We start from the raw sequence: 26,252 nt of genomic DNA, 5'->3' as shown, positions 1-26,252 counted from the left end.
CGGTTCAAAGCCAGCCCGGGCAGGAGAGACCCTGAGACTCCTATCTCTAATAAACCACCAGAAAACCGGAAGTGGCGCTGTAGCTCAAGTGGTAGAGCACTGGCCTTGAGCTGGAGAGCTGAGGGACAGCGCCCAGGCCCAGAGTTCAAGCCCCACGACCGACAAAAAAAAAAAAAAAATATCACAGGCAGACACGCAAACATTAATAGTATTTTAGGGAAAATATGAGGAAGACCCATAGAATTCTGTTTTGGCAGGAATTCACAGATGTGACATCCCATCTGCAAACAAGGCACAGAAACTAAATTAAACAATTCATGGAGACAAACAGCACAGACAGGTATAAAAGTAAAGAATGAGATTCCTGAATAAGAATGACTTCAGGAGATGTTGGGTGAGTCTGCAAGTAGTAGTGAGGCAGGCTAGGATCCAACTGAAATCTAAAATTTGGTTGTTAAGCTGTAGGACCCAGGAAAACAGAAACTCATTAATAACTAGTTATCTAGCTATCTATACAGGACTTAGGGATTGACATGTGTGGTGGTGCATACTTGTAATCCCAACACTTGTGAAGTTAAGGCAGGATTGTAAGTTCACATTCAAGGTAGCTCAATCTACTATATAGTAAGATGTTGGCTCAATATATATACATATATATATATATATATATATTTAAAGAAAAAAATTAATGAGACAACCAACACAAAGAAATCAGAAGAAAGAAGATGTAACGATCTAAGTAAGAGATAATGAAGGCATCAAGCTGAGGTACTGGTACAGGATGAGATTTCTGAAAGAGCTTTTAAGCAGAATTGTTAGAACTCAGTGGACAATAATTTCCTATTCCTGACATCAGTAACAAATACAGAGTTGTTACTAAAGATAAGTATGAAACTCCTCTGTAACATGTCCAGCCTGAAATTTTGTGCAAGAATAAAGTATTCATTTCAAATTCCCAGGAGTGCTAGTGGCTGACAGCTCTCACTAAAGTCTCTCTTCTAGAGTTACCTTCAAGGGAAGAGTGTTGGTATGCCTAAGAGCATGCTGCTGCCTTGAGAACAAGTTACCTGTAAGAAGGGGCATTCCATTCTAGAGCTCCAGTTGGTTTCACTAAGTTCAATGTTTGCAACTCCATTTTGGTTCAACTTGTCACTGTGCCCAAATTTATACACTTATTCCTGAAAACACTTATCAGTAAAGCCTCTTCCATAGCATCTCAGAGACTGCTTCCTGTGAAACCCAATCTAAAACAAGATTTCTAAAGTATACTTAGGTGGTGATGCCCAGAAGGCATATCTTTGATTTTGAATGTCAGTGGAGGTGATCTGGTTAGGTAAGAACTTCTGTGAAATTATCTTCACTAGGAAGACTGCTGAACCCATAGAAATAGAAAATTCCCAAATATGGTATGGAGCATACCTACTACAAGGAGCTTACTTGAAGAACATGTTAACTAGAGAACTCAGGTTTGAAGGGAGAATAGAGGAAGGATTAGCCAGTGAACTACAGGAAATGGAAAAAAGCACTTTTATCAAGGACCAGGGAGGAAAAGATTTTATAAAAAACAAGCTAATCACAATGTCAATTTTGACCAATCAAATAGGAAGAACAATGAAGTAGCCAATGAATCTGACAACTGTGAGACCACTGGTGATCATAATGAATGAATAAGAGATAAGGCAGAAAAAAAATCCCACGTGTGGACTACTGTGCACAAGTACAGTGTAAAGTGAAGGGAACAAAGAATGAGCTTGCTGAGTTGGGAGCAATTCCATTGCCCAGGATAGAAGAGACTCAAATATACTCATAAGGGTGTAAATAAAGGTCAACAAAGAAGGGAAAATGGAAAAAAGAAAGACTACTGAGAAGAGTTTTGTTTGAGGCGTTCCTGAGCCACAAAGTAACCTTCATAATAGCCTGGGACACAGAGCAAGATCATATAAAAAATACAAAGCATATGTGGAGGCATTAGCCTTCAAAGTAATCCAAACATATCTCCTTTGGAAAGCAAGGCAAAGCAGATAAAGAAAATACAGCAGATCCATGCTGTTCAATAAAGTAAGCTGTTACACAAAGTGGTAAGGTGATAAGCACTTTCTGAAATAAGTATAGTCTGAATTGAGATGCACACAGAATTGAGAATGAGTGAAAGTATTAGTTCACCATTCATCACAGAATGCTAACAGGCTCTAGAACAATAAAATTAGACTTGCCTAGTTGACCCTGAACTGACCATGTATTGATGTTTTATATGGTTTTGAATTAGTTGTTTTTTCCAATGCATGCTTGACTGTCACTGCTATATCCTTAGCCAGGATTATGATTTTTGGCAAGAGTTTTTGTTTTAACATAGAGCGTGGCTCTAGTGGTAAGGCACCTGCCTAAACATGAGTTTAAACCCTAGGACCAATGCTACCCCCTCAATCCAAAACCCCATCACATTGAAAAAAATAAAATTAAAATAAACATTTCTATATCAGTATGTTGGCATAGTCACCGAACATAATAAGTTATATAAAATAGTATAATTTACCTGTTTTCTACTTTGTAAAATGTTGACTACTAGAAAATTTAAAATTACATATGTATTTTACACAACACTTTTTTCTCCCATTCTGTGGCTATGAAATTGAATTCAGGAGCTTGGCTATACAAAAGCAATAGCAGTAGACTACATCCCAACCTTACATTAGACTACTGGACAGCATTGCAGATATGTAAGAAATGACAGGGTTACTTACTGTGGGAATACAAATCTTGCTTAATGGGTTTCCATCCAGGAGATAGGATCCATTAAATGTTACATATTCATCATAATACTGGGGTGCTTGAGGAATAACACTACACAATAATTTACGCTTTTCTTCAATTTTTTTCCTTATGTGCAAGTATTCAAAATATGGATTTGCTCTTTCTGAACTGTATGGCTCAATCTCATCTAGTTTCAGAGAATCTACAATGGCTGCCAGAGACTGCTGAGTTTTCTCTTTTGCTTGTAGTAAAGAGGGACTCACTTGCACAGGTTGAGGTACACGAGATACTTTTCTTTTCCGTGGATGATGAATTTGAGGATCATCTTCTTCAGTTAGTCTTATTCTTCCTCTAGGAGAAGATTCATTGTCCTTTTCTGGTAACAGTGTACAGCTAGTAAGAATCTGTCTGCTTTGATTTGCCATTGTATTTGTTCTATTTCTAGTCATTCTTTGAGGGATTTGGTTTTCATTTTTATCATCTTCAGCATTTTCTTCCAATTCTACTTTAATTAACTGACCATATTTATGCATTTCTGGTTGAGCTAGCTGCTGTGAATGGTTTTCCAGACTTGATAAAGTACTGTGCTGGGATTCTTCATCCTCAATGGAAAACAAATATTTTTCACTTTCAGGACAATGTTTTAGATTATCTTGTTCATTTAGGTTTCCTTTTGGCATTCTTGCATTCATTTCACACAAATCAGAATCAGACTTACTCAAATGAGTCAAGATCAAACTCTGAAGTTTGTATTCTTTTTCTTGTGAAATAATCTGAGCATCACTTGTGCTTTTCTCAGCCTCCTGGCCACTGGAGGACTTGTAAGTTAGTTTGCTAAATGTGTAATGTATATTTAGTTGGGAGGAGCCATCTTCACTTCCATTAAAGTCCTTTTCTGGTGGAAATTCAGGCAAAGTATTAGCCATATCAAAGTGTGGGGACACTTCTTGAATTGTGCTTTCAGAGAATACTGGGACAGAGTTTTCTGTCTTTCTAACATCTGCTGAAACAAAAGTGTTTTCCACATATCTTGTAGAATCATTATCAGTATCTATAACAGAAATGATTGTTTGAACTGCATTTTTCTGTTGTAAAATACTTAGCTCTTGATTGGCAATATTTGACAGAGACATAGGGTTAGAGGCAGATTCAGCATCTGAAAGTGATTGGTTGGGGACAGGGCAGGGTTGCTGTGAAGGTATAAAGGATGTTGAGTCTTGGGCACAAGTGTTTCCTGACAGTTCAGTCTGGTGAAGGGATAAAAAATCAGTATTGTGTTCTCTCAGTATTTTGTTTTCTGAATTGCAAATACCCTCAACAGAGGAGTCTTGATCAGGCATACTAGAATTTGGGCAGATAAAGTCATTGGTATTTAATGACTCCAGTCTATCAACAGACGTCTCCCATGATTTATTTTGTATCACACCAACCTGATTTGATGGCTCTAAATACACAGGGCTATCTGTTAAACTGCCCACTGGAGCAGTACTCTTGATTATATCAGATGAAATGTATTTGCTATTTACAGATCCTGTTGGAGAGGCTGCGAAGCTGGAATGTATGTAGGGCACATTTGAGAGGTCTCTTTCAGGCACAGCTGAGGACACTTCAGGTTTGGGAGAAGGACAAGTATCTCTTGGCACAGCTAATAAGCTACTTTGATTGATTTCTTCTGATACTGTTTGGAATTGCTTTGCATGTTCACATATGACAGAAGGCATGCTACACCTTCGAAATTCTACAGTGGGTCTCCCCTCATTAATCACTAGTTTAACATCTTCTACAGAAGATGACCTGAGATGAGATGCTGGAAGTCTGTTTATATATGGTAGTTTAATTCGCTCTGGCATTTCAGCCAGGCTGTCCAGCTCCTTTTCATGAAGGGCTGGAGACTTGACAGTTGGTAAAAAAGGTGACTGGGAAAATGACATTTGGGACTCTGAACCTTCTAACATAAAATCAGAGTCATATTCAACCAGAGGCCGTGGGGTCATCACTGTAGTATGGCAGGAGTCTTCTGAGCTAGCAATAGAAACCATGGAAACAGATCTGGAGCTGAGACCCAGCTTTTCATTTTCTGATCTAGGAGACTTGTTTAAGCTACTATCTGAAATAAAAGTTGATTTTCCTAAACTCATTACATTTTTGGTGTCGACAGATTGTGACTTATTACTTATGGCATCTTTGGATTGTTTCTCCTTAGTATAAACATCAGTTAACTCTGAACTCTTGGTCTTAATAAGTTCTTTATTTTTGGATTCAGCTAATGTGTGTTTTGTTTTTTCTTTATCTTTTACTTTAAGTTCTAAACTATTACGATTTCTTAATCTCTCCTTTTCTTTTTGCTTAATTTTTTCTTTATGTTTTTTGTGCCACTGTTCTATTTCTAGGTCTTTAAGGCTAAGCATCCGTTCAAAACTTGTTTGCATTAAATCATCATTCACTAGCCTCTTTTCTTTAGGTCGATTATCTTTTGATGCTGGTGATGACTTAGGTTTAGATTTATCTATCTCAGTTTTTAGTTTTAAAGAAGCATTTAGTTGGATTTTATCTTTACGTTTATCTCGTTCTTTGAATCTGTCTATATCTCTATCTTTTTTATCTTTTTCTTTTCCATCTAGAATCTTCACAGTTTCATCTTTTGATTTTTCTTTAAGGGATAAAGATTTTTCATGCTGTGCTTTACAACCACTGTCTATGATACTTGTCCTTCTCTCTTCCTGTAAGTATCTGGAGTTAGTTACATTTGCACTTTCCTTATCTTTACATTTTTCCTTCTTATCTATTTCCTTGTCTTTTTCTTTATTTCTGCCCTTTTCTGATTTAGTATACTCACTATTATCTGATGGTTTAATTTTTTTTTCCATCAAGTGTTTTTCTTTTTCTCCTAAATGCCTTTCTTTTTCAGGTTTTTCTTTGTCATGTTTTCTGTCCATCTTTTCTTTATTTTTCTCTCTATCATCAGTTTTCTTAATAGTATTTCTCATCTTCTCACCTTCCTTATTTTTTTCTGTTTGATAGAAAAATAGTTTGTCCTTTTCTTTTATTCTATCAACACAATCACTAAAATCTATTTTCTCTTTTTCTGACTTATGCTCATGCTTTATCTTCTTTTCTTTTTCAGAATTTTTTCTTTCAACCTTCTCAATCTCTTTTTCTTTAGCTTGAAATCGCTTGTCAGGTTTTTCCTTACTCTCTTTTATATGCTTTTCTTGTTTTTCAATGTCTATCTCCTTTTCTGTTGAATGAAGTGCTACAGTTTCTTCATTCATAATTATACCCAAAGAACCGAACTCTGTTTCTCTATCTGTGGGTACATTTTCTCTTTCTTCCTTTAAATCTTTTATCTTCTCTTCTCTAAAAGGTTTCTCACTTTCCCTTTTATATTTTTCCCGTTCTTCTTTAAAGGGCCTCTCTTTTGAGGTGTGCTTTTCTTTAGTTGATTTATCTTCTTTTATGTTTTTTTCCAGTTTAGATTTTTTTTCTAATGTTAGGGATTCATGTTCCATATTTAAAAAGAGATCTTCAGTTTCATCACTTTTAAAAAAATTCTCTTTCCAAAACTCTCTATCAAATTCCACACTCCTCTGCAGTTCTTTAACTTCCTTATTTTTGTACTTTTCCTTTTCACCTTCAGTTTCTTTTTTGTGCTTATCTTTGTCCTTCTCCTTATGTTTCAATTTATGTTTTTTTAATGTTTTTCCCTCTTTATCCATTTTTTTCAATGTACAATCTGAATTTTCAAATGTTGGACTATGCTCATCATCCTTTATTTTGGTGTTTGATTTTTCACCAAATTCTAAGTGAAAATCTTTCTGTTGTTTATTTTTTTCCTTATGCTTGAAAGATTTTACACTTGAACCTTCTGGTAAAAATTCAGATTCTGTGTTATCATATCGGACAAGATCAGGCTGTAATGACATTTCAGAACTTCCTGGGGATAAACATGTTTTAGTATGCTCTTGCTTTAGTGGTGTTGACTGCTTTTCACTTAATCCACAAGAATGTTTAGGAGATTTGCCAGTGCAAATATGAAATAAATGTAACGAAGAATCGTCTTTTGGGCTATATGATTTCCTAAAATTTCCATCCTCTCTGATCTTTTCTGAGCCATCTATTGCAGTACTGACTGTCAAGTTTGTTACTCTGGTATTTTCTTTCCCTTCTTTTTCTTGCTTCAGCTCTTGGTTCTCTTTATTTTTATTCTGGTTTTTTAATTTCCTTTTAACTTTACCTTTATGCTTATATTCATATTCCCTTTTGGTTTGCGCATCAGAATTTGATGTTTCAGGAACCGAACATGCAGTAGAAACCCTTCTGTTCTGAAGAACTTCTTCATCAGAACTTTCAGTACTTGAATACAGAACCCTAGATGGCTTTAGTTTTTTATTTTTAAATGATTTGGCATAGAATATTTTTTCCTGTTTTGTAAACAAACTGCTCTTTTCTGCTTCACAGTCATTCTCTTTTCGTTGTTCTTTCCTAAGAATATGCCTATCGTCGATTATTTTGTTTACATCCTCATCTTCATCATCTTTGAACTCATATTCATCCAGGGCAGATGGAAGAGGTCCCTTACTGGGAACATTCTGTTTACTTCCACAGGTGAGAGAGTCTTTCTCTGTTTCAGAGTCAATATTTTCATCAATACTAGAAGGATTTACAGACCGAGCCTCTTCTGAGTCTAGAATTAGAAAAATACAACTTATATAATAAGTATTTCAAACAATTCAGAAAAATTAAGTTTACATGTACTAAATAATGCAAAAGAAAGGATGCAACAGTTCTGCTATAGTATTTTAGAACAGCTGTAAAGAATATCTGCTTTATGATGAGAGATACTTCTAGAACCAGACAGATATGCTAAACTTACAATGCATGATATTAAAAAAACAAACAAACACAGAACAGAGGTTTAGAACACAGGCACCTGGATCCAGGTGAACAGTTTCTCAAAAGTTACAGAAATGTTGCATATGTGTACATTTTTCTATGAGAGAAAGATTCATGGAAGATTCTTTGAAAAGGACTAGGAACTACTAACTTAAATGGCTTAAGTACACATGATAAACTTTTGTTTCAAAATATTAGCAAAACTTTACATGTAATTAGAAAAAAGTGTTCTTAGTTTTGTTAACTACAATTCAGATCTGACATTAACATGTAGCACAAAAAGAGAAATATTCTCAAATCTACATGTTTAAGTACATGAAAATTTATTTTAACTTTATCCAAACTGTTGTGCAAATCCAGTCAAAGTCTTAGCAGATTCAATTTTACCATATCTTTTTAATCAAGAAGAATTTTCTAAGCTGGGAGCCAATGTCTCATACCTATAATCAACTCAGGAGGCTGAGATCTAAGAATTACAGTTATAAGCCAGCCTGGGAAAGAAACTCTGTGAGACTCTTATTTGCAATAAACTACTCATAAAAGCCAGAGGTGGTGTTGTGGCTCAAGTGATAGAGAGAGCTTGCTTTGAGCAAATGCAGCTCAGGGACAGCATCCTAGGCCCAGAGTTTGTGCCCTAAGGACTGGCAAAAAAAAAAAAAATTCTTCCCAAGTTGGCATCTTTTCATAGCTGAAATGTACATGGGACTTCTAACTTAAAGGAATACCTAAGGAATTTAAGCAAAAAGAAACTCAAGCCTCTAAAGAGAAAAGAAGCTATAACCAAGTATAAAAACAATTAGACACTTCAGATGTTTAGTAATTTTAAAATAACACATTTCTTAATTTTGTATGTGCGTGTACTAAGAGCTCTTGAACTCAGGGCCTGGGTGCTGTCCTGAGCTTTTTTTGCTCAAGGTTAATGCTCTATATCTTGAGCCACAACTCTACTTTTGGCTTTATGGTGGTAAACTGGAGAATAAATGTCTCAGATTTTCCTGCCCTGGCTAGCTTCAAACTGTGATCCTCAGATCTCAGTCGCCTGAATAGCTAGGATTACAGGCATAAGCTAGCAGCATCTAGCAAACAAACATATTATTATTTTTTTTTTTTTTTTTGTCGGTCGTGGGGCTTGAACTCTCGGCCTGGGCGCTGTCCCTCAGCTCTTCAGCTCAAAGCAAGCGCTCTACCACTTGAGCTACAGCGCCACTTCCGGTTTTCTGGTGGTTTCTCTCCTGCCCGGGCTGGCTTTGAACCGCGATCCTCAGATCTCAGCCTCCTGAGTAGCTAGGATTACAGGCGTGAGCCACCAGCGCCCGGCAAACAAACTTATTTTTAATATACTAAACTTCTTATCAGTGCTCCAATATTTTTCACAGGAAGTGTCATCTTCCAGAGACATCACATTGCTTAATAAGGTAATGTCAGCGTAGTGAAGATCTCTGAAAGATCACATATCTTTGTTTTGGAAAGTATATAGCAATATATTAAGTATTATTAACAGAATCAAACTATAGGATGTTTTATCACTATAAGAAACACTTACTTGGAGGCCAGTATTAACATTAGTCCTTGATTAAATAAATCAGGCTAATACTTTATTTATAATTTGGATGTGAGGAATATTTCACCTTACTTTTTTTTTTTTTGGTCATGGGGCTTGACCTCTGGGCCTGGGTACTGTCCCTCAGCATTTCAGCTCAAGAATTACAGTTATAAGCCAGACACAGTGCCACTTCCGATTTTCTGATTGGAGATAAGAGTCTCACAGACTTTTCCTGCCCAGGCTGGCTTTGAACTGTGATCCTCAGATCTCATCATCCTGAGTAGTTAGGATTACAGGTGTGAGCCACCAGCGCCCGGCTAAATTTTTTTTTTGTTTCTACTGATAGTATATTTCTTATTAGATTATTAGTTACATTAGACATTGCAGACATTGAGGGTATTCTTTTGTATGTACTACAAAACCCCAATACAACATTCTACACTTAGAATCCAATCCCTGGCAAATATTTGTTAAACATCTCTAGACAAAGAGCTAGATGAAGCAAGAAAATAGTCCCTGCCTGAAGAGGCATCTGCACTCTTTTTCCCACTTATTTTAAATTTATTTTTAATTGATATAGAAAACTTTAAAGTATACATATATAAGTGTAACATGCAATGCTTTGATATATGTGGGCATTAATTTTCAGTCAAGTTAAACATGTTTCCTCAAACATTTATAATTTTTAATGGAAAAAATTTCAAAATTCATTTGACCTTTTTGAAATGTACAATACAATACTATCTGGAGCCATATTATTTCTTTCTTTGTGGTTGCCAAAGGCCACAAAGAATGGAAGTTGGCCAATGATTACTGTTACAGTTGGATAGAACAAAGAAATTCTGATGTGATTACACTCTTCAACAGTTAATACAATATGACCATATGCTAAAACAGCAGCAGATACTATGTCTCCAGGGAGCACTCAAGGACAAGTCAGCTTGGAGAAATTTATAATTAAAGAAAGCTTCTCAGAGAAATGGCAATGAAGTAAAGCAGGAATAATATGCAGGCATTTCAGGTTAGGATATAGGATATAAGTAATTAACTATGTGAACAAGCAGCTCGAACCACATATTTATACTTCTTCACAAAATATGGCATTAAAAATTAACACAGTTGTATACATTTAACTTTTCCTATGAATTTCTAAGACCTTTACATAGTAGGCAAGCACACTATCATTGAGTTGTATTCCAAGGCTTACTTTTTTATTTGTTTGTTTTTTGCAGTCATGGGGCTTTAACTCTGGACCTGGGACCTGTCCCTCAGCTCATCAGCTCAAGGCAAGTGTTCTACCACTGGGCCACAGAGCCACTTCCGGTTTTCTGAGTAGTTTGAAGAGTCTTACAGACTTTCCTGCCCAGGCTGGCTGGCTTGGAAACATGATCCTCAGATCTCAGCCTCCTGAAACCTAGAATTTCAGGCATCAATCACCAGTGCCTGGCTTCATTACTGCTTTTAATGTGTGAATATTATATGTATACATTTTAACTAATTCCTATACTGAGGTGACATTTAATGTACTTCCAATTACTTATGAGCCATAGTGTCATACCACCAAAAAGTGTTTTTGCAAGTTCATCAGTAGCTGTAAAAATGGTAATTTCATTTTAGTTGAATATTTTGATTTTTTCTTGTGGCTTTATTTTTCCATGTTTATATTTTCTTGAGTGAAACGTTACTTTGTAATTTTTTGTCATTTTATACTTTTCACATTAATATACCAGTTCAAGTATACTATACAATGTTATGATTTTCTTGCCATTTTGGAACATACATATTATTGGAGTTATACACCTATCATATACTGACAAGTGTATATTTCACTGATTATGTTTCTGACTTATCAACTGAAGGGTATGCTTATCAATGCAAACATCTCTTTGTTTCCTACATATATATATATATATTTTTTAATTAAAAAATCTTTTTTGTTAGTCGCAGGCCTTGAACTCTGGGCCTGGGCACTGTCCCTCAGCTCTTCAGCTCAAGGCAAGCACTCTACTACTTGACTACAGTGCCATTTTGGGTTTTCTAGTGGTTTATTGGAGATAAGAGTCTCAGGGTTTTTCCTGCTTGGGCTGGCTTTGAAGTATGATCCTCAGATCTCAGCCTCCTGAGTAGCTAGGATTACAGGCATGAGCCACTGGTGCCCAGCTTACATATATTTTTTAAAGTTGCTGGGCACCAGTGGCTCATACCTGTAATCTAGCTACTCAGGAGGCTAAAATATGAAGATCAAGGTTTAAATTTAAACTGTTCAGTTTTGGTCTCTGAGCTCTCAATCTTTTTTCTATTCCTATTAGCACTGTCATAGTCTCAGTACTCATCAGTTCTCACAAGATTAGGTGTAATATGACCAGCAACATAGATCATATGACATGTCTTATTTTATCCAAGAATGGAAATTTCCATTCTTAACTCCAGAGGTGGAGACTACTCAATGTCTGGGTCACCTCCTTTACCACTACATAACTTAATAATTCTTATTATTTGCCAAGCAAATAATTCTTGATTTTTTTTTTTTTTTGGTTGGTCATGGGGCTTGAATTCTGGGCCTTGAGCTCTTCAGCTCAAGGCTAGTGCTCTACCACTTGAGCTACAGTGCCACTTCTATTTTCTGGTAGTTTACTGGAGATGAGTTTCACAGACTTTCCTGCCGGGTTGGCTTTGAATTGTGATCTTTAGATCTCAGCCTCCTGAGTAGCTAGGATTACAGGTGTGAGCCACTGGCGTCCCGCATAATTCTTGATCTTTACTACTATTATCTCCATTTAACAGACAAGGAAATAGTCTGAGCCATTAAGGATCTGTCCAAAGCCAGCTACTGAGGACATTTCTGTCTGATTCACAGCGTGTTCTACATTGCCTTCCATCTTCTTTCATTCTTGCTATATACATTAGCCCATACTGGTATAATACTTTCTATTCCACAAGTCTTTATGTACATTTTCATCACTTGCTCCTTATTTTTTATCTACTAAAATGGATATGTTTTGTGTATTGGAATTAACTTCCATTGTAAGTTTATTTGGAGAGAAAAAGGTAAACTTAAACCTCCAGTTACCTCTTGGGAACACTACTTGTTTGGTGCTATTCCAAAAGGTATATACTTTTAAGTCCTTGTCATTATAGATCAGTAGGATGGGAAATGTTTATGCCCAAGAAAAAGACAACGGACCAAGGGAAAGCTATCTGCTTCACAGTATACTCAATGTGTTATGTATATTCTAAGTATTTAAGCAGACACACACACACACTCTCTCTCTCTCTCTCACGCACACACAATGTAATGTCCTACAAACCTATAAAAACTATATTTTTTTGTTAACATCAGCTGCCTAAATTTGTAGCATTCAGAGTGAAGTGGAAGATGAAGAGATTGGAAATGTGGCTACTAAGGAGGTTGAGGGGTAAGGCCTCTTTATGGAATTTAGAAGTCCTTAGGAGAAGAAAGCAATGTCCAATGCAGCTATAATTTTCTACTTCTATTTTCCATATTAATTAAAAGACTGGGGACTTCCATAATAGGAAGAATATGGTAGATGCTTAATACTGAATTAAGGCAGAAACAGTTTCAGAACTGAATTAAGGTAAAAAGAAATTAAATGGCTGTGTTTATAATGGGACAAGAACCACCAAAATATAAAATCAGCATTCATTGCTCACCAACCTGTCCTTATTTCCCGTATCACCTGTTGTGTAGAGTACAACATCTGCCATTAAATGTGCTGTCCTCAGAGTTGGACCTTTGACACTAACATACATAAATTAAGCTCTCACTTTTATACATTAGTTGCTAAACTGTTGTTAGTCAAAAGTTTATTTAATACAAAAGCATCATTTTTATTCATTAGTGTTTAAATAAGTGTGTGTTTTGTATTTGGAAAATAGTCACAGTATAACAAAAATTAAAATGGAAACTGTTGAAGTAAAAGTAGTAAATCTATAGCAGTTCTCTGAACTTTACTGAAGATTTTTTTTTTGTGGGAGAAACAGAAAACTTCCATGAAATTCATATACATGAGACACAGGGGTATAGTATCACAACACATAACAAAGAAATTTGAAGAATCATGAGGAAATACTTTGAAAACTTGGACTTAAACTTGGAAATCTAGTAGAAATGCATAAACATGGATAAATTCTACATACATTTGGCTTTCCAAAATTGAACCAAGAGGATATAACCACAAGCAAGCAATGAGATTGAAGAATAAAGACCTAGGACCATGGAGATTCACTGCCAAACTGTGTCCATCGGGACTTAAGAAAAAAGCTAACACTAATGTTCCTCAAATTCTTCTATGAAATAAAAGGAAAGTGGGGCATGATAGCTCACACCTATAATCCTAGCTACTCAGGAAGCTGAGATCTGAGGACCATGGTTCAAAGACAGCCCAGGAAAGAAAGTCCACGAGACTCTTTTTTCTTTGGTCGGTCGTGGGGCTTGAACTCTGGGCCTGGGCGCTGTTCCTCAGCTCTTCAGCTTAAGGTGAGCGCTCTATCACTTGAGCTACAGTGCCACTTCCGGTTTTCTGGTGGTTTATTGGAGATAGGAGTCTCACGGTCTTTCCTGCCCGGGCTGGCTTTGACCCCGGTTCTCCGATCTCAGCTTCCTGAGTAGCTAGAATTAACAGGCGTGAGCCACCAGCGCCGGGCAGTCCACGAGACTCTTATCTCTAATTAATCAGCAGAAAACTAGAAGCGGTGCGGTGGCTCAAAGTGGTAGAGCACCAACCTTGAGTGAAAAAGCTCGAGGACAGCACCCAGACTCCCCCCCCCCCCCCCAATTCCCACGAAGCCAGTATTATCCTCACTCCAAAACTGGTTAAGAACCCAACCAAACAGGATTTTTGACCAATCTCTTTGATGAGCAATGATGCAAAAATTTTCAATAAATTTATTGACAGATGAATAATACAGCAATTGAAAAGCTATGAAATTGGTTTAATTACAGGGATACACGCATAGTTTAACACGCATGGTTAATCAGTAACTATAATATAGCACATAAACAGGATCTAAAACAAAAATAAGATAATCTCAATTGAAATTTAAAAAAAGCTTCTGTGAAATCAACATTCTTTTATGATAAAAGTTCTGATGAACCAGTGCTGGTGGCTCACACCTGTAATCCTAGCTACACAAGATGAGATCTGAAGATCATGGTTTGAAGCCAGGCAGGAAAAGCCTGTGAGTCATCTCCATTAAACAGCAAAAAAAGCTGCAAGTGGAACTGTGGCTCCAGTGGTAGAGCACCAGCTTTGAGTGAAAATGCTAAGGGAGTGTGCAGGTCCTGAGTACAAACCTCAGTATTGGTGGCATATGTACACACACACATTCTGAAGAAGCCAGAGATAAAAGGAACATACCTGAGCTTACTAAAGGTTATATATGGACAAGTCTATAGCCAACACCACATTAAAAATGGAAAAACAATGTGATACAATATTTAAAGGATTCTATAGATTCTAAAAAACTTCCAGATCTGGTAAATACTTTCAGATATACCAGAATATACACACTCAAACTCCAGTAGCTTTTTTTTTTTTTTGGTCGGCCATGGGGCTGGAACTCTGGGCCTGAATGTTGTCCCTCAGCTCTACAGCTCAAGGCTAGCACTCTACCACTTAAGCCACTATGCCACTTCCAGTTTTCTGAGTGGCTTATTGGAGATAAGAGTCTCATGGACTTTCCTGCCTAGGCTGGCTTTGAACTGCAATCCTCAGATCTCAGCCTCCTGAGTAGCTAGGATTACAGGTGTGAGCCACCGGCACCCAACTTTCCAGTAGTTTTTCTATATACCAACAGTAGACAGGCTGAGAAAGAAATCAAAATACTTTTGTCCAGGGTAAATAACTTAACAAGACCTCTACAAAGATCTATAAAAATCTTGAAGAAAGAAACTAGAAGATGGAAAGATCTGCCATACTCATGAACAGACAGAATCAGTGTTAAAAATGTCCATAATCAAAGGACACATAATCAAGGACAAGATAAATACAAAGCCCACAGAATGGGGTTTTTTGTTCGTGTGTATTTTCCTTTGGTACTCAGGGCTTGGGTGCTGTCCCTGAGCTCTTCTGCTCAAGGTTAGCACTCTACCACTTTGATCTACAGCTCTACTTGGTATTTTTCTGGTAGTTAATTGGAGATAAGAGTCTCATGGGACTTTTCTGCCTGGGCTGCCTTCAAAGCTCGATCTTCAGATCTCAGCTCTCTGAGTAGCTAGGCTTACATGCATGAACCACTGGCACCTGGAGGGGTTTAAAAAATTTTTTTTTTGTTTTTTTAAATCAGTTATCTGACAAGAGCCTCATATACTCCAGAGCTCAAAAAATTCAACCACTCAAAAATAAATTCTCAAAGAAAGAACAACCCAATTAATAAATGGGCTTAAAGAGAATTCTCAGAAGAATGGCCAATACATATAATGAAGAAATGTTCAGTATCTATAACTATAAAGGAAATGAAGCTGGGCACTACTGGTGGCTCACACTGGTGATCGTAGTTACTCAGGAGGCTGAGATCTGAGGATCACAGTTCAAAGCCAGCTGGGCCAGTAAAGTCCATGAGACTCATCTCCAATAAACCACCAGAAAACCAGAAGTGGTGCTATGGCTCAAGTGGTAGAGCGCTTGCCTTGAGCTGAAGAGCACATGGAAAGCACCCAAGCCCAAAGTTCCAGCCCCATGACCGACAAAAAAAAAAAAAAAATGCAAATCAAAAGAACACTAAGATTCCACCTCACCTGTTAAAATGGCCATTATCAGGAAAACTAATAACAAATGCTGGTGTGAATATGTCCAAAAGGGAACTCTATTACATTGTTGGTAAGAATTCAAGTTCTTTCAAACACTCTGGAAAGCAGTATAGAAGTTCCTCAAGGGCTGGGAAGGTGGCGCAGTGGTAGAGCGCTTGCCTTGCATGCATGAGGCCCTGAGTTTGATTCCTCAGCACCACATAAGCAAAAAGAAAAAAGCCGGAAGTGGCACTGTGGCTCAAGTGGTAGAGCGGTAGCCTTGAGTTGAAGAGCTGAGGGACAGCGCCCAGGCCCAGAGTTCAGGTCCCACGACCAGACCCTCCCCCGCCCCCATAAAAAAAGAAAAGTTCCTCAAAGACTATATAGAGCTTCCCTATGACCCAGCAAATCCACTCCTGGCATTTATCCAAGAGAACACAAACAAGGACACACTAAAGCTACTAGTACAATCATTCACTGCAGCATTGTTTACCATAGTCAAGATATGGAATCAACCCAGATACTCCTCAATGGATGACTTGATCAAGAAAGATAATGTGGTATATATACGCAATGGAATTCTACTTTTCCATTAGAAAGAATGATTATGTACAATTTGTAAGGAAATGGAAAGACTTGGAAAAAAAATTAGCAATACTGATGCTCAAACTCAAGAGCCTTGCAGTCTTAACTTGCTGCAGAACTGGTGCTGTAACACCATATATATATCACATGGTAGTCTGTGGACTTTTTGTCCAATCTAGCTTAGGACTTCAATCTTCCAAGACTCAGCTTCCTGAGTAGCTACGATTATTAGGCATGAGTTGCTGTCATTTGGTTTTTCCTTAGCCTTTAAGGAGTTGATTTTGCAAAGAAGTACTGTTGGTTTTGTATTGAACAAGAGATTCTGATGGTTATTGCTCTTTAATTTATATTAGTGATAAAATATTTTTAAGGGATACTTGTTTCCTGGATAATTCCCTAGTATTATACTTTTCATCATTCTTAGTAATGTTGGGATGATAAAAGAAATCTACAGGACTGTGAGTATGGGTCAAGTGGTAGAATGCCTATCTAGCAAATATAAGGCTCTCAGTTCAAAGTTCAATACTGTCATAAAATTAAAAAGAAAAAAATCCTGAATATCATTTCACCGTTATTTACATTTCTACTTGATATGTGTGAAATAAACATGGTACTGTATACAAGGGCGCTTGTGAGAGGGAGGAAGGAGAACAGAGAGGACAAAGTGGTGAATACGGTAAAAAAAAAAAAAAGAACATGTGAGAAAATAGAATAAGTTTGTTGATACTGGTTGGCAAGGGGGAATGGGCAAGGCAGGAAGAGGGATAAAGGGACTGAATTTGAACAAGGTATAATTCTATATGTATGGATGTGTGAAAATGGAAACTAACTTGGAGCAACTAATTGATGTTAACAAAAAATAAAAATTAAGGGGCTGGGAAGGTGGCTCAGTGGCAGAGCGCTTGCCTTGCATGCATGAAGCCCTGGGTTCGATTCCTCAGCACCACATAAGCAAAAAGCAAAAAGCCGGAAATGGCGCTGTGGCTCAAGTGGTAGAGTACTAGCCTTGAGCTGAAGAGCTAAGGAACAGCGCCCAGGCCCAGAATCAGGCCCCACGACCGGACCCCTCCCCCCAAAAAAATTAAAATTAAAATTCCACTTCAAAAAACAAAAAACGTCACACCTGTAATCCTAGCTACTCAGGAGGCTGAGATGTGGGGATCATGTTTCAAAACCAGCCTGTACAGGAAAGTCTGTGAGACTCCAATAAACCACCACAAAATCAGAAGTGGAGGGACTGGGAAGGTGGCTCAGTGGTAGAGCGCTTGCCTTGCATGCATGAGGCCCTGGGTTCGATTCCTCAGCACCACATAAGCAAAGAGAAAAAAAGCTGGAAGTGGCACTGTGGCTCAAGTCGTAGAGTCCTCACCTTGAGTTGTAGAGCTGAGGGACAGCACCCAAGCCCAAAGTTCAAGACACACACACACACACACACACACACACACACACGAAAAAATGTAATCATGCAAATGTTTGAAAATTATGGGAAAATTATTGCATGAAAATAGTTTTTAACAATACATAGTGTTTCTGTCAATAGTAAGAGCTAGACATTTGTTAAAAAAGTACAATATTCATCTCAGTCTTAAGAAAAATTGATTAGCCATTATAATCATTTGTTCTATTAGCTTCCATTGGAAAATACTTGTACTTTTTTTTCCTAATGCTGAAAGCATTAGGTACAATGTGAAAGTTTGAAATTAAGACACTTGAAAATTTGTCTTAAATAACATCATGAATATATGAAAAACAAGTGAGATTTAGACTGAAAAATTTATAAGGAAAATGATCAGGCTGTTTTAACAAAAAATATGCAAAACCCACAAGAAAGACACTCATATATACCAAAACAAATACAGACTTTATTTGGATTCTGAGTTCAAACTCCAGTATAGAAATAAAATGACAGCACTTTTTATAACTGGGTAAAGGTATATAGTATATGTATGTTCACAAAGCAATTTTTTTCTTTTGTAAAAATTAAGGAAATTTTTTAAAGACAAGGTCTCACTAGGTAACTCAAGTTGGTCTTGAACTTTGAATCCTTCTGGCTGTATTAAGTACTGAGACTGCAGGCATGTAATACTCATGCTTGGCTCAATATTTAAAGAAAGTAAAACATTTGCTTATGATTAAATTTTAATGTGGTTCAAAAATGAATTATGCAATGTACAGACCAGATTAAAAAAGTATTAGATTAATATCAAAGTTGTTATAATTGAATAAAAAATTAGGTAGTGGCGGGGGGGAGGCTGGGAAGGGATGGGAAGGGGAAACAAAGGAGGAGGCTACAATGCTTGATAAGAAATGTACTCATTATCTTGCCCATGCAATTGTAACCCCTCTGTACTTGTTTTCACAATAAAAAAAAAAGAAAGTGAAAAAAATCTGGTAGCATATAAGCATATATTCAGGAATTCATTGTGTATGAGAATGTATTTTTTTAACTAAGGCACCCAAATTAGTTAATAGCAGGTTATACAGAGAAAAAGCAAACCAAGACACACTACCAATTATATATCATTTTCAACACCATTTTGGTCAACTGCGCATTACAATTGAATAACTGACCTGCACATTTCATAGTAGGTTATTAAATCAAGTAAGGATTTATTAAATTCACATTCCAGTTATATATTTATTTCAGAAGCATCTGGTTCTGAACTTCTCAAAGTAATGATCAGTCTTAAGATAGAGGAAAAGCACATCAGTGCCAGACACAGGGAGCTCATGTGTGTAATTCTAGCTGGTAGGATGCTGACATCTGGAGGATTACGGTTCAAAGCCAGCCCAAGCAGTAAAATTCACAAAGAAAAGAGCTGGAGGAATGACTCAAATGGTAGTCATAGTCAGCACAGGTCCTAAGTTCAAACCCTATTATTAAAAAAGAAAAAAGTATATATACTGATTCTGTCTGGCATTAGCTCTATGTGTAAGTCTTTGCCTTGCTACTTAAAGGTCAGTAATCTACTACTCGAGATTAATAATCACAGGGCTACTATCAAAACAAATTAAGATAATTTATGTAAAGTGCCTAGCATAAATATGGCACTTATGCATGTGGTAGACATCAACTTGCTGCCTGGAAAAAAGCGTTGAATCTATTGCAAAATTAAAAAATCACTTAAACATTAATTTAAAAGGACCAAATCTAATCCTATAACTTTCTTCATTTGTTTAACTCTGTATGGTAAGACTGAAGAAAAAAAATTAAGTTGCATCCAGGCACTTATATAACATATTACAGACATAAGAGGACAAAAGAAATAATCAGTCATAATGAATTATGAGGATATAGACTTGGTATATGCAAATTAAATGGGAGTTAGTGAGGGTAGAGAACAGAACCAAAAAACTATTTTCTGATGTCTAATATCCCATGTATTGGTGTTTAGAGGAATTTTTTTTTAATGGGAATTGAATCCAGGGCCTAATGCAATCTAGGCAAGAGTCATACTACTGAGCATCCCTAGCTTAAATCTATGTCTGTCTGCAACTTGTCTCTTCCTTTCCCTTTTCTTTCCCCTGCCCCAGTTCTCTCTTTATATGCTCCTTTTTTGAGACAATGTCTCACTAATTAGCCAGTGAACTTGTAATCCTTGTTTTAACCTCCAGAGAACCCAGATTTCAGGTGTATGTTACCACTTATACATACAAGTATTTTAAAAATATAATTATTAGTTCATAATTGACAACCACTGATGAATTCTAAAACCATGTTTTACACAAAAGAGGGAGAAGGTTAAGCATGATGGTTTATGCCTGTACTTCTTGTTATGCAGGAGGCAGACTGGAAGGATAGCAGTTTGAGGCAAACCTGACTAAAAAGTTCAAAAGATGCCATCTCAAACTATAAAAACTGAGTGTGGTGATGCATCATACCTGTCACCTGTCATCCCAGCTATGTACAAAGCTTAAGTAGGACGGTCATATCTAGGTTTATTTTTACTTGGTCATTGAGACCTCATTTGTTAGATAAAGCAAAACGTGTTAAGAGCATGGCTCAAGTGGTAGTATGCCTGCCTGGTGACTTTGAAGGCTGATTTCAAATCCCAGTAGAATAGACCAAAAAACAAACAAAAAGAAAAACAACTAGGGTTTAAGAAGAGTTTCTAGAACGAAGTAAAAAACAAAAAAAAACCCACCATTTCTCTTAAAATTAAGCCTTGTTAAATGAACAATGTATTTACACAGTTACATAAATTGTCTTCTTTACCTTTCATTTTACATGGATAGGATACCATCAGAATAATAATACTAATAAATTTGTGTAAGGCCAAAAAGTGACACAGTGGGTCTCCAAACCCAAGTTTCCCTGACTTTAAAACTGGTACTCATACCTATCATGTTTTGATATGTAGGCATTGAGTGCATGCAAGATGCCTAAGCATTCAGTAAGTGATGCAAACTTCGTGATCTTTCCAGAAGGATTTGAATTCTACCTAATTCCTTCTTTTTCTACCATGTGATTGAGTATATAGAGAAACCTCTGCCACAAAAACTAAGGCTCTAGAATGAGATAGAATGATATATGAGACTTATGGTTATTAGTTTAATCTGTTACTATTTTTGAGTAATAATGATTTAAAAAAAAATATAGTCTGGTGTGGCTGTGTCTACCTATAATCATAGCACTTGGGAAGCAGAAGCAGAATACTCAAGGCAGTAGATGCACAAGTTGAAGGCAAGCCTAGGAGGTCCTATATCAAAAACAAAACAGCAACAGAAGCAATCAAAAGAATTAAAGGTCCAGTCCAGCCTGGATTAAAAAAAAAAAGTTTTGAGATCTGCTCCCAGCTCAACAAACAAGATTGGCATGGTGTGGTATGTTATCTATAATTCATGCTACATAGGAGGCACAGGAGATCACAGTCTGAAGCCAAATAATCTAAAGACTCTAGTTAAAAAATTACAGCAAAGGGCTGGGAAGGTGGCTCAGTGGTAGAGCGCTTGCCTTGCACACATGAGGCCCTGGGTTCGATTCCTCGGCACCATATAAGTGGCGCTGTGGCTCAAGTGGTAGAGCACTAGCCTTGAGCTGAAGAGATGAGGGACAGCACCTAGGCCCAGAGTTCAGGCCCCACAACTGGACCCCCCAAAAAAAATTACAGCAAAAAACAGTGGGGAGTGTGACTCAAGCGGCAGACTTCTTGCCTATGAGCCCCTGAGTTCAGATCTCTAGTACCTACCTATACCTATCCTTCCAATTGAACATATGCATCTAAGACTGAAGTTGAATTTCAAATATGAATTCTGTATTTGCCTATTCTTTACTAGGCTTTGACAGATTCAATTTTATATTCTATTAAAATTGGATTAAAGGTATCTCATTAATGACTACTAATAGCATATAATGAAGTTGTAAGACTAGTGTCTACCCAGGTTCCAGAGGCTCAGGCCTGATATTCTATTCAGGAGGCTGAGACCCAGGCAGAAAAATCTTTGATATTCATGTCCAAAAATAATGAGCAAAAAAGCAAGGCTGGAAGTGTAGTTCATGTGGCTGAGAGATAGCTGTGTATCAGGCTGAGTTCAAACCTCAGTATCACACACACATGTGGTGTGCACACACAAAAGCGAAAAACATAGGGTCTGATGACTAGATTTTGTTGACTAGTAAAGTGGCCTAAATAGTCAATTTGGCTTAGATTTTCAATGTCTATATTAGAAAATACAAATAATAATTTAAAATGATTATAAACATATGATAGCCTACACCAAGTTTAGTGTTAAATAGTTCATTTATAATAAATGAAAAATTGTGAACACATTCATTCATGCATCCACTTATTTTATTTATAGACGAGATTTTGCTATGTTGCCAAGGCTGGTTTCAAACTCAGGCTCTTTATGCTTTGGCCTCTCTAGTGCTGGAATAGGTGTCCACCAATAGGTCCAACTAGACTCTCACTTTACACACACACACACACACACACACACACGTAATGAGGCTTGAATTCAGGACCTGACACACACACACACACACACACACACACACACACACACACACGTAAAGAGGCTTGAATTCAGGACCTGAGCTCTTTTGCTCTAGTGCTCTAACACTTTGACCTACAACTCTAGTTGTAGTTCTAGTGTCCACCAATAGGTCCAACTAGACTCTCACTTTACACACTTACACACACACACACACACACACACACACACACACGTAATGAGGCTTGAATTCAGGACCTGAGCTCTTTTGCTCTAGTGCTCTAACACTTTGACCTACAACTCTAGTTGTAGTTCTAGTTTTGGAGAGGTTAATTTGAAAGAAAGTCTCACAAGGACTTTTCTGCCCAGGCTGGCTTTGAACTGCAATTCTTAGATCTCAGCCTCCTGAGTAGCTAGGATCAAGGGCATGAGCCATCTGCACCAGTGTTTCTCACTATTTTTTTTTTTTTTTTGTCGGTCGCAGGGCTTGAACTCTGGGCCTGGGCGCTGTCCCTCAGCTCTTCAGCTCAAGGCGAGCGCTCTACCACTTGAGCTACAGCGCCACTTCCGGTTTTCTGGTGGTTTAATGGAGATAGGAGTCTCACGATATTTCCTGCCCAGGCTGGCTTTGAACCGCGATCCTCAGATCTCAGCCTCCTGAGTAGCTAGGATTACAGGCTTGAGCCACCAGCGCCCGGCTCTCACTATTTTTAAGGATAGTATTTATCAAATGTTAATTCTGTAATTTGCTTTTTAAAACACCCTCAAGTATTAACTAATTTAACTTGTACCACATCTCTATGATGTATGTACTGTGACCCTTAATTCATAGGTGTGAAGCAAGTTAACAGTAATTTGCCTAAGATTAGATAGAATAGATAACATCTAGAATCTGTCAAGGAGAACTAAAACCTTAACACAGTCATTTTAAAAAGCAATGGGGAAAGAGGTTATTATTTAAGTTAATTTCTATTGTCAAAGTCACCACATCATGTTGTCTTTTTTAAAATTCTTTTTGTATAAGGCATTCAACTAGAATTAAATATATTAACATCAGGACTAGTACTAAAAATTACCTTTATATTTGAAATGGTGTTTGGTTATATGCCATCTATTTTATTGTGTAACAAAGTGTTAAACAGCATTTTAGTTCTCTGTTTTATTTATTTTAAAACAATATTCACTGTCCTTTTGCAAAGAAAGTAATACAGTTCATGTTAGAAAACCAGAAAAGATAAAGATGGGTAAAGAGAATAAAAAGCCACTCTAAAATAATTTTACCAATTCAGAGAATAATTTGTATAGCTTGTTTAAAAGTACTACATTTGATTTCATTTTGATTAATCTAGAAAAACTGCATTTTTAGAGATCAAGTCTTTCTTCCTGGCCCTTCTAAATTGCCAGGCCTACTATTTAGAAAGCATGCCCATTAAACTTCATTAAACAGCCTAAAAATAATACTGAGGCATGATAATGAGTCCAAGGGTAGCATATGCTACATAGAGAAATAAACCCTTCTCAAAAATTAAGGACTGGGCCGGGTGCAGGTGGCTCATGGCTGTAATCCTAGCTACTCAGGAGGCTGAGATCTGAGGATCGCTGTTCAAAAAGCCCAGGCAGGAAATTCCATGAAACTCTTATCTCCAATAAACCACTAGAAAACCAGAAATGGAGCTGTGGCTCAAGTGGTACAGCACTCGCCTTGAGCTGAAGAGTGCAGGGACAGCGCCCAAGCCCAGAGTTCAAGCCTCACGACCGACCAAAAAAAAAAAAAAAAAATTAAGGACTGAGGGTACGGCTGGCTGGCCTGCCAATTCCAAGGTCACGAATGCAAGTACCTATTCCCTCCACCCTAAAAACCCAAACCAAAACAAAACAAAACACAACAACAACAAAAAAGGAGATATATATAGTCACAAATTTAGAGGTGAGGTAAAGAGGGAAAACAACATAATTAATAGCTGAAATACTAAAACAAAAGGTAAAATCTAAATAACAAACAAAATTAAGTACTGTAGTACTCTATATATGTCTCTCAATTAGTCATCACACAATGCCTTTCTACTAAATTGTCAGTAACACAGAAAATGGTCCCATAAATAATAATAAACATTTTCTTCCTCAAAAAAAAAGTATCACTACAAAAATTTTGATGTTACTAAAGGAGACCGACAAAAATCACCCAGTGTCAGAAACTCTATAATAAATATATACATTACATGGAGGTCCTTTTAACCATGGCTCCAAATGTTTTTCTGCAGACAGAATGACAGGAAGCTGAACTCATTTAAATATATGCATATATTAATATTTAAAACAAAGTTCTTTTTTTAAGGATTCTGCCCAAATGTAGCCTTTGTAAAATTTTAATCTTAACTGTTCAGCAATATCTCACTACTATAATTATGTGACAGACTCACTTTAAGTTGCTACTCACTGGGAGAAATTGATTTAAAGAAAAACCATCAAGCTAGGATTCTTAACCTACAACCCATTAATTTTCTGGGAAAATGCCTTTGAAATTTCTTGACTACTGTATATATGGACTTCAAAGAGAAGCATTTAGTAGCCTATTGTTCTACATAGCAAAATATCAAGACTTACGTTAATTTGTAGCCATGAAAAACACACTGAAGCTGCAACCACCATTTGCCACACTTGTGTGTTAGTATAAACAAGTTAATGGTAAGAATGTATTTTTGTAGACTTTAATTTTAAAGAATTAGCTTTTGCAATATATAGTCACTTAGGTATTTGTAATTCCTTTCCCAACAAGATACCATTTAAATCGGAAACGTTTTTCCCTAAAAAGCAATCCACTTAGAATTACAAATTCTTAGGTTATGGGCCTTAGGATAACTAATCCACATAAGACATATTAAAAATCTGTACTAATGTTTTTGTATGTACGCCACTGTTAGGACTTGAACTCTTAGGGTTTTTTGCAAAATGCTGGTTCTCTACCATTTGAGGCACATCTCCACTTCTGGCTTTTTGGTGGTTAATTGGAGTTGATGTATCCTCAGATCTGAGCCTCCTGAGTAGCTAGGATTACAGGCATGAATCAACAGTGTCCATCATCAAGATTTAAAGTACTTTTTTAAAGTTCTTTTTAAAAAGAACAAAATGTGTTTGTTTCTTGATAGAAATAAGTTGACAGTATATGAAGAAGTTTAAAAATTCAACATTTAAAACTGTATAAAGTACACCATGTCCATGATAATAAGAGAAGAAAAAGTAGAACATGCAAAACACTACCACTGAATTTCTTTTACTTTGTTAGTAAGGAGTTGTTAAATTAAAAATACCTCATTGATTATCACAGTATATACTTAACCTTCTTCAAGTAGCTAAGTATTTCATTTCTCTTAGCACTGACAACATAGGGATATGTAAAATATACATACCAAACATGGTGTTTGATATGATTCAACAACTTCAAAAATCCAGTTTTAGGTATACCAATTTGCAAATACCTTTACTCTATATAATGTTCTATATTTAAATACTATATTATCAAATCTAAATCCTAATCAGCAAATATGTTTAGAATTGGATGCTGTACTAAAACTCCCTTGTAATCTTTTCCTGTTGTTTTATACCTCTAAGGTTAAAATGTTTGCTTTAAGATATCCTAAGGTGATGCTTCGTCCTGCTCATAGGTAAACTGTTACCATCACATAACCCATTTGACAAAATAAATAAATAAATAAATAAAAATCTGGTATACAGTGTTTTATTTGTTTCTCTGGATTTCCTGGTTTATTAAGTTGCTTTATTAGTTTATTTTTTATTATG

General features: G+C 36.7%; 1 protein-coding gene across 4 annotated transcripts in view; it reads right to left on the bottom strand.

Moving 5' to 3' along the window:
• Positions 1-26,252, bottom strand: part of Ankrd12 (ankyrin repeat domain 12) — a 134,803-nt gene that overhangs the window by 23,148 nt on the left and 85,403 nt on the right. For all 4 annotated transcript variants that reach the window (XM_013036391.1, XM_013036390.1, XM_013036394.1 and 1 more), the window contains one exon: positions 2,742-7,435. In XM_013036391.1, the coding sequence (XP_012891845.1) occupies positions 2,742-7,435 (4,694 nt within the window). The remainder of the gene's footprint in view (positions 1-2,741; positions 7,436-26,252) is intronic.

Source organism: Dipodomys ordii, unplaced genomic scaffold (genome assembly GCF_000151885.1).
Source record: "Dipodomys ordii isolate 6190 unplaced genomic scaffold, Dord_2.0 Scaffold283, whole genome shotgun sequence".
Lineage (NCBI taxonomy): Eukaryota > Metazoa > Chordata > Mammalia > Rodentia > Heteromyidae > Dipodomys > Dipodomys ordii.
This window is presented reverse-complemented; position numbering and strand designations above follow the sequence as displayed.